Below are 9,143 nucleotides of genomic sequence, written 5' to 3' on the forward strand. Positions count from 1 at the left end.
GCAAATCCAGGTGACTGGAACAAAACACTGGGAATGACTTTTACTTTATGAACCTGTATTTTCCACCTCCTGAAATAAGCAGGGATACAATAGCCAGGATAAAGGCGACAGACAAAGACAGGAGCAGTCAGACTACTTGCTCTGCTTGGCGGAGACACCGCATGTAACATGACGCCACGTTTCAGTGACCGCGAGACCAGTGTACTCGCCAAGGAAAGATGCATGCAGTATCATGAATTATAACGGCTTTTTAAAACAGTCCACCCACCCCCCATCCCAACAGACACAATTTTACATAGGAATTAAATGGCTGAATCTGGAATTTTATCTGAGTACAATTCTTATAACTAGTGTTTTCACATTATTATGGAGATGGAACGATGAGTCTCTTTTGAGGAGAACAGTTCATGGATTTCCTTTTAGGTGAATCATAAATACCAGTCCCACTGAATTTCATGATTTTTTTTTACATATTACCAGTGAAATTCAGTATTCCTTCTGAGAGTATTTCTGGACTACATAGACACGATGCTGCTAGTTAATTATTGCAAAAAAGGAGGCTTTGTGAGTAAAATTGCTCATTTTTTGACAGTTTGGGGGAAATCCCGCTGATAGCCATTCAAACCAGGAAATGACTTCCTCTGCATAAATGCTTCGGTTTGTGCCGACAGAAAATCAAACGGCTTGGCCACAGAACAGTTCTGTGGGCTGGGCTCTCCCTTGGAGTCTACTGATTTATCGAAAAGCACATAATCCGTTCGTTAACCGCCAACACCACTGTCCTACACTGCCCTCTAGTGGATGACTAGCAGCCCAGCAGCTGGAAAAATGATTTGTCTCCTGAAAATTCCCCCAAAATATTATTACATTACATTACATTTATTTGGCAGACGCTTTTATCCAAAGCGACGTATTATCCCACACCCACACTAAAATGACCAAATTAGCCCATGACGTTGCGCTATGCATCTATTTATTTTCGAATGGAAGTCTACTACCAATTTTTCACAGCTACATCACAGTTTGTTGTAAACATTATCATAAAATAGTATTTTATCATGCAGATGTTCACTAATAGTCGCTGATATTTCAAACACTTAGGTCACAACCATAGTTCACAACCCAGTTCATTGTATAAGTGACTAAAAATATATGTGCAACTTAGGCCTGTGTTAGTTGTAACCTAATCTATAGGCTACTTGTACGATATGATACTTACTTTTTGATAAACAAAATACTTAGCCTGTAGCACAGCCAGAATTATCAACGATAACTGGTCATTAAAAGTAACTGCTCTTGACGAGTTCTATACCCAATATTAAATTTGGCTAACCTTTTTATTTTGGCCAATTTAAATTGGCAGCCTTCAAGCCAGAAACAACTGTTCACAACATACATAGCCTAAAGCCAATATAATACCCAAACATTAGAGACATACAACTGACATATTGTACAACAATATGTAGGCTCTTAAAGAAACGTGTAGTCAAAACTTAAAATACTTTGACTGAACACATTCTAATTAAGACAACAGCAAATAAAATTGTACCTTCGAATGGAGTTCACACTCGACGTTCAAAAGAAACAACTGCTATATTTTAAAAAGGTCAGTCGGTTGAAATACATTTCTGTAATTTCGCATACAGAAGCCTCACTGTAATGTAGTTCATTGAGTAGCTTACATTGCAGAGGTTTGTCGTTCGCTGGAAATGAACTACAGTTCCAAAAATGCCATGGTGTAGCAACAGCGTTAACTCCGCGAGACTTTTTCCCCAATCAGAATGCAGAATATGGGTCACATGACCATTCAAACGCTGTTGTCCCATAATTTGAAAAGGAAAACTTTTACCATGTCGTATGTCTACTCTCTAGCAGGGTACTTTTAGTATTTATGCTCAATAATTTAATATAGTCAAGTAATATCAAAACTGATTTGTTTTTATTGTGTTCCGGTAACACCTCTGATGACCAGCACCCGTGTTCACGTGTTGATTAGTTTGTTGTTCAAGGCAAAACACAAAACGTTGCTGGCAAGCTACTCGAAAAGGGCGAGTTGTTTCGCCAAATTAGCGAGCTAGCTAACTAACTTTGCTAGCTGGTTGGTTCGACGAGTTAGTTGGCGAGCTAATTTAAGAACTACTGTGCCTTGCATACACGTTTCAGGTAAGTTTCTAGTTGATAACTATATTGCCGATCGGCTAGGTGCGTGATTAGCTACCTAGCTAGCAAGCAAACTAACCTCACATAACCTTGACGTTACTTCACATTTCCAAATGTAATTCATCGTAGCATGCAGCACTGAGGGTTGCACTGATCTGTTGGGTTAATATTATTATTGCCGAATACTGTCAGTGACGAACTACATTAGTTTGGTTGATTGCAATTAATGCAGCTAGCAGGTTTACAAGCAGCACTATTCTGGCTTCTTTTTATTGCTATCGATAGCTAGATGCAGGGGTCGTTTAGCTAACAACGTTGGCTAGATTCGCTAGATAATTATGAGCTTGATATGAATGGTAGCTGCTTCCAACCATTGTATATTGAATATTTCCGAAGACTTCGCGTTATTGCGGCTGCGGTAATTTGTCTTAATGTCAGAAATGTCCATGGCTGCAAACGTAAATGTCTTTGCTGGTAGGGCCTGAACTGACAGCACTATTGACCCAACGCCCTTGACTGGAGGAGCAGCTATGGCTACACACAATAAAAGTGGTAACGTTTCCTCTTTCTTAATTGCAATAAGTGATCCATTCATTGCATTGGAATAAGTGATTAAAAAGACAACTTGAATAATTTAAGCTTCCCTGCTGAAAGGGCACAAAGCATTTCGGTTTTTGATTTTACAATGTGCAGCTATTATTGCCATATAGATATTTCCACATTGTATTGACAGCCATTCTTTTGAGTTGAATGTTGGATTTGGTACTCATTTTTAAAATTTGTTTTGTGCCCAGATTTTGCCATTTTGGCAGAAGAGAAGTTTGACTTCGATCTTCCACTGTCACCTGCGAGGTATTTAAAAAGAAAAAAGGATAATATTGAATATCTTATGATTACTGTTCTCATATCTGATCTTATGTGCACAGCACATCAACAGGTAAAGGATAACCATCATCATGCCCTCCAAACTTACCCATTTTTTTCCTAAAAAGTAAAATATTAAAATCCTGCTAGTCAGTATTCTATAGTTCAATTAAATTTCTACATTTGACAGTCTTATAATCCAGAAGGTATAACAGAATTGTTATAATGATAAAAAAGAAACCAAGAATAAATGTGGTGCTAGCAAAGTAAACAGAAACGGATATTACTGTTGGTTTTTAAGCTAAACATCATGTCATAGGATGTACCATGTTTTCAGGGTGTTGACTTGCCATCGTCGTCCTATCAAGTCCGCGTTTTGATGGATTGGTAACTCATTGGGATTCACTGTTTAGAAGTGGAAGTTCAAAGCCCCTTGTCGTGTCTGATTGTGAAGCTCTTCTCCCCCTCTGTTGTACGCAGTGAGAATGGGGACGCAAACGGGGACGTGGACGAGGAGGACGAGGTCTTCGTGGGTCCGGTGGGACACAGGGAGAAGTGCATCTCGGTGGGCATCGAGAGCCACCTGACGGAGGGCAGCAGCGGGAGCAGCGGGCCTCTGCTCAGCCTGGAGCTGGGCAGCTGGAGCCCGCTCACCGGGGACAAGTTCGACCAGATCATCCAGGAGGCCCACCTGCTGGCGCGGCGGATCGGCACGAACGCCGGGGACGAGCCCGCCGCCGGGGTATCGGGGTCCGGATCCGGATCCTCAGCCACCGCCGCCGCCGCCGCCGGTCCCAACCCCCCGGGCGAAACGACAGAGCCGTTCGCGGAAGACCCCGCGGCCAAGCTGAGCGCCCTCGGGCGACCGCCGGGCCCCTCGCTCAGCCCCATCAAACGGGAGACCTTCTGCGTCCGGGACAGCCCCCTGAAACAGCTTCCCCCCGCCATCCAACAGCGCCTCCTAAAGGCCGGAGGACTCAACAGCCCCGGTGCCGTGCGGGCGACGGGCAGGAGCTGCAGCCCGATTCAGACCTCTCAGACCAAGGGGGCCCTCAGAGGCAAAGTGGGCCTCTCCGGCGGCAGGGGCCTCCTGCCCAGCCGGCCTGCCGTTCCGGGAGCCTACCCGCGCTCTAAGACCAAGCCACCCCCTCCAGACACCACAAGACTGCCCCCTCCTGATAAGGTGAGGAACTGCGTCCTTTGAGGGTTTCCTCACAGCATGCCCAAGTTTGTTGTTCCAGCCCTGCTGTGTGAAAGAATTGTACGTGCTCTAAGTGCTGCTGAAACTGAGAAATTGATTTGTTTCCGGAAGCTTCCGGGGTTCATTCCGGATTGGGATCCGGCTGGGGTATTCTTGTGCAAGGAAGTAAATCTGAGTTTGCTCTGTCGGTGTCCATCTGTAAAAATGGATGACATGCAATATAAACTCTGTCAGTCACCCTGGCTGAATCTGCCCGCAATACAAAGGAAATGCATTATGATTATTGCATTAATCATAATACATTTGCTTCATATTGCAGGCAAATGTGCTATGTCAGTGTTTAGGCATACAGGCCATAAATCATTCATTCAAAATGAATTTACTGAGAATGGCCAAATACTGTGAATGCAATCTCTGTGACAGTTTGCGAGGTGGGCGTGGTTAACCGGAACGGGGCGTTGACATTTTAGGGCGGGGCGGGGCAGAAGCGCAGCCCCTTGCGCCGTCCGCTGAGCAGCGCGGGCTCCTCAGAAGATCTCCTCTCCGACGTCAGCGTCGACTCCCTCAACACCAGTCTGCCGGGGGGGAGGGTCCTCCCGGGTCCCAGGAAGGTAACTGTCGTGTAAAACGCCGTGGTCAAGCACTCCACTGCTGTCGAGCAGCTGAGCTGTCATTGGCTGAACATCGTTGAATTGGAATGTTCCGGAAGGCTCTTCCGAGTCTTTATCGCTCGTCTCTCTCCGCGCGGTTTTTCTTCAGGTGGGGCAGCCTCCCGCGATGAAGCCCTTGCCGGGCCTGCGGACCGCAGACAGGAGAAAGAACACCTCCTCTTCCTCCTCCTCGGTGTCCAGCCTGAACTCCAGCATTTCCATGTCGCCCTCGGGAAAAGGTTTGTCCCCCCCCCCAACGGCCCTAAATAGAACCGCCCTAAATTTTCTATCCCGTCAGCCAGGATAACACAGTAAAACACTGTGAGGAAACGACACGTAAGGTGTTTTGTCTGTTTCGTCTGCAGGCGCATTCAACACCTCCCTGAGCTTGGGCGTGAGCAGCGGGAAGCTGAAGGGCCCCGGTGGGGTGAGCAGGCTGGCCGGCTCCGGCGCGGCGGCCCCCTCGAAGCCGCGCGCTTCCTCCGTCGGCGCCAGAGCGGCGGAGGCGGCGAGGGCGGGGAGGCCGACCCCCTCCGCCCAGGTGAAGAGGGCCGCGGAGCCGCAGGCGGGGCCCGCCAAGCCCAACCCCGCCAAGAAGCGGGACCCCGCCCCGCTGAACCTCACCCCAGCCAAACGGCCCGTCCAGAGGGCCGGGTCCGTTCCCAATGTCGCCGCCGCCGCGGCCACCGCCAAGAGCGCCAACCCCAAGCCGAAGACCTTCGTCACCCCGACTCTCACGACTCAGGCCAAGGGGCCGCGGAGGTCCGAGGGTGAGGAACTGCTGGCCCGCTGCCCTCGGTTTCGAATGCAGAAAATTAGAGGTCGTGAAAGTTCCGGAATCAAAATCAAAGATTGACCTTGAATTTTCTGGAATTCTGATTCCGGAATTTTCACAATTTTCCACTGGCTTATTATTTTACAGAATGCTCCCTTTTCCTGTAGCTGTACATGCAACAGAGACGTGGGTGTTCAGTAGGTTTTCAGCTTGCTCCGTTGCCATGGATGCATATTCTTACCATAACTCCTCCCCCGCACGCCGTGTTTTGCAGTTCCCTCTCCAGATTCGTCGAGGATGATCAAGCCAAAGAAACACCTGTCTGCCAGCAGTACTGAAAGGTATCACTGCACCATTATTACACAACTTCCTTTATTTCCCCAGTGTGTGTGCTTGCTCGCATAGTATTGCATTTTGCCTATGCGCTGTTTGTGCATCTAGGTTTAGTTGTAGTACTTTGCTGAAGAGGCACTACTACTGAACTGTATTCGGGACTTGAACCCAAACCCATCTGGATGCACGGCATTGTTCTTCACCAATGAGCTGGATTTGTGTTTGTACCTTTTCGTTGAGGGCTCACTCGATGTCCCGTGTCCTCTTCTCCTCCAGCCTCCTGCAGAAAGCAGGGGTCCCGGCCCCAGAGAGCCTCCAGACCCCCACGGCGGGGAGGAAGTCTGTTTCGGCACTGCCGAGGCGCTCCACCGCCCTTCCGACCCCGGTCAACAGGCGAGTGTCGGGGATCCCCACGATGACCCCGAAGAGCATACGGCTGGGCCAGGCTGGGGAGAGAACGGGCCTGCCAGGATCAGCCAGGAAGATCAGCCAGGGGAGGTGAGACTCTTACACTACAGGTCTCTCTGCACCAACTGTGTCTCAATGCTAACCTGCGGTGTTTAAATGCTAACCTGCCGTGTGAGAATGCTAACCAGCTGTGTCTAAATGCTAGCCTGCTCTGTGTGAATGCTAACCAGCTGTGTCTAAATGGTAGCCTGCTGTGTGTGAATGCTAACCAGCTGTGTCTAAATGCTAGCCTGCTCTGTGTGAATGCTAACCAGCTGTGTCTAAATGCTAGCCTGCTCTGTGTGAATGCTAACCAGCTGTGTCTAAATGGTAGCCTGCTGTGTGTGAATGCTAACCAGCTGTGTCTAAATGCTAGCCTGCTCTGTGTGAATGCTAACCAGCTGTGTCTAAATGCTAGCCTGCTGTGCTGTGGACTGGGTGTTGATTTGTTGTCTGTTTGCTCTCTCCAGCCCCGTTCAGCTGAAGGTGGTCCAGCGGCCGAGTGGCCTGGGCCCTGAACCCGTCCCCAGAGAGGCCGACCCCCGCAGTGCTGCGTACCAGCCCGGCTCCCTGGCCTTCTGCCTGGAAGACGAGCCGGGGGAAGCGCCAACCACTGTCCCCGCCCCCGGCACGCCTGAGCCCGCCTCCCAAAGCACCGCGGCGCGTCCCGCTGGTCACGGCCCGCGGGACCGTGATAACCCTGACCGCAGCACGGAGAACCGCGACACCCCTGAATCGAAGCGAGGGAGCCAGAAAATCGCTGAGTCCAGCTTGCAGAGCCAGGAAACTCCTGAATCCAGCTTGCAGAGCCAGGAAACTTCTGAATCCAGCTTGCAGGTCCAGGAAACTCCTGAATCCAGCTTGCAGGTCCAGGAAACTCCTGAATCCAGCTTGCAAGTCCAGGAAACTCCTGAATCCAGCTTGCAAGTCCAGGAAACCCCTGAATCCAGCTTGCAGAGCCAGGAAACCCCTGAATCCAACTTGCAAGTCCAGGAAACCTCTGAATCCAGCTTGCAGAGCCAGGAAATCTCTGAATCCAGCTTGCAGAGCCAGAAAACCCCTGAATCTAGCATAGATGGCCAGAAAATCCCTGAATCTAGCATAGATGGCCAGAAAATCCCTGAATCTAGCATAGATGGCAAGAAAATCCCTGAATCTAGTATAGATGGCCAGATAACTCCTGAATCTAGCACAGAGAGCCAGAGCACCCCTGAATCCTGCACTGAGAATCAGAACACCCCTGAATCTAACAATGAGAATAAAAATTCCAGCACTCAACAGGTCCAGAGGACACAGAATGATGCAGTGAAGACTCCAGAAAACAAAGAGGTAACACCCCTCATTCCTGGTCCAATATTGCATGAGAATATGATGACGAGAGCAGGCCACTGACCCCATCTAGAACTTAAGAATACACAATGAGGAGAACAAGCCAATCGACCCATCCAGCAGTGTCATTTACCCTATGGCACAGTGTTCAGGGACTGAGCTTTCAGCACTGTTTTTGTATTGGACACGCTGTACGTTACCGTGTCCTGGTAAATTCTGATTGGCCGTTTGCACCGAGAGCTGCTCGTTTCCGCAGACTTTTGTCCTAACCTTCAGGCTTGGCGTTGCAGGTTTTGCTGGTGGACGCTCCAGCCCCGGTCCTGAAGCCTGAGGAGAGGCTGCTCATCGACCTGTCGAACACGCCCGACCTGATCAAAACCGCCCCACTGAAGCCCACCGGAGGGCAGGTGAGACCGGCCCCTCTGTCCGTCATTCCGCCGATGGAGGCGTGTGGCTTCGCCCCCGAAATGGGCGGAGCCCTCATTCGTGAATCGGGAGCCAATCCTGGCCTTTCGCTTTGGAGAACAAAGCCTCCGGTTTGGTTCAGTGTAGCCACATCAGAAATTGGCTGTACGGTTATATCCGCGTTACGTCAGGGTGATGCAAGGCCTGTGTTCAGTCAGTAAATGTCTGTAGGGGCCAGGGGCTGCTGTAAAAGGAAATGAATCTCGGGGAAAGTAATTGGTTGGACAAGTCAGGTGACTGTAAATCTGTCTGGTTTCAGCTGTTGGGGTTTGCGCACGTGCGCCATTTCCCAAGGGCTTACTTTCAATTATGCTTTGACATTTTGCTAAGTTTTTAAATATTAATGTGTAGCTGCACTAACATTGAACTGGCATGCTCAAGATCCTCTTCGTGTCTCGTGCAGCTTTAATTAAAGATGTCTTTTTTTCTCTCTCTCTCTCTCTCTCTTTCTTGTAGTTGATAGACCTCAGCTCTCCCCTCATAACCTGGAGTCCTGTTGACAAGAAAGGGAACACCGTGGATTCTCCACCCCTCATCAATCTGTCATTTTAATCTACTGCTCTTATGCTGTCTTTTGTCCGACCTTGGTCTAAGTGTATGGTACTTTGTGTTTATTAAAAAAATTAAGGATTGAAGTATTGATGTCTCTAGGAAAAATGTGATTTCTTTGCACAGAATGTATTTTTTCTTGATGTAATTGTTATTGGTTGTTAATGTGCTCTATGTGCTCTTTGTGTATAAGAACCTGCTAGTCTCTGTCTGTCTGTCTTTTTTAATGTCGCTGAAAATGAGAAATAAATGTTCTAAATTGAATCGTTGGCTGTTTTGAGTGTTCATCAAGCATTCAGTTAAGGTTTGTTGCGTATTTCTACAGTCTCTGCGTCTGTGCTGTGTCAGTGTCTACAAGCCTTAAAAACGA

At 48.5% G+C, this 9,143-nt stretch overlaps 1 protein-coding gene across 1 annotated transcript; it reads left to right on the top strand.

Moving 5' to 3' along the window:
* Positions 1-1,811: 1,811 nt before the first annotated feature.
* On the top strand, positions 1,812-9,037 carry gtse1 (G-2 and S-phase expressed 1). The gene is made up of 12 exons (XM_064318732.1): positions 1,812-2,163; positions 2,639-2,712; positions 2,955-3,012; positions 3,505-4,207; positions 4,696-4,836; positions 4,985-5,114; positions 5,241-5,645; positions 5,925-5,991; positions 6,260-6,481; positions 6,901-7,759; positions 8,050-8,166; positions 8,681-9,037. The coding sequence occupies exons 2-12, from the start codon at positions 2,691-2,693 to the stop codon at positions 8,774-8,776; spliced, it is 2,820 nt and encodes a 939-aa protein (XP_064174802.1). The 5' UTR covers positions 1,812-2,163; positions 2,639-2,690; the 3' UTR covers positions 8,777-9,037.
* Positions 9,038-9,143: the final 106 nt, after the last annotated feature.

The sequence above is a fragment of the Anguilla rostrata genome, chromosome 19, assembly GCF_018555375.3.
Source record: "Anguilla rostrata isolate EN2019 chromosome 19, ASM1855537v3, whole genome shotgun sequence".
Lineage (NCBI taxonomy): Eukaryota > Metazoa > Chordata > Actinopteri > Anguilliformes > Anguillidae > Anguilla > Anguilla rostrata.

Coding starts and splice junctions, on each gene's coding strand:
- gtse1 (XM_064318732.1), top strand. CDS start 2,691: ATGGCTACACACAATAAAAGTG. Junction 4,208..4,695: donor GACTGCCCCCTCCTGATAAG/GTGAGGAACTGC, acceptor TTGACATTTTAG/GGCGGGGCGGGGCAGAAGCG. Junction 5,115..5,240: donor CATGTCGCCCTCGGGAAAAG/GTTTGTCCCCCC, acceptor TTTCGTCTGCAG/GCGCATTCAACACCTCCCTG.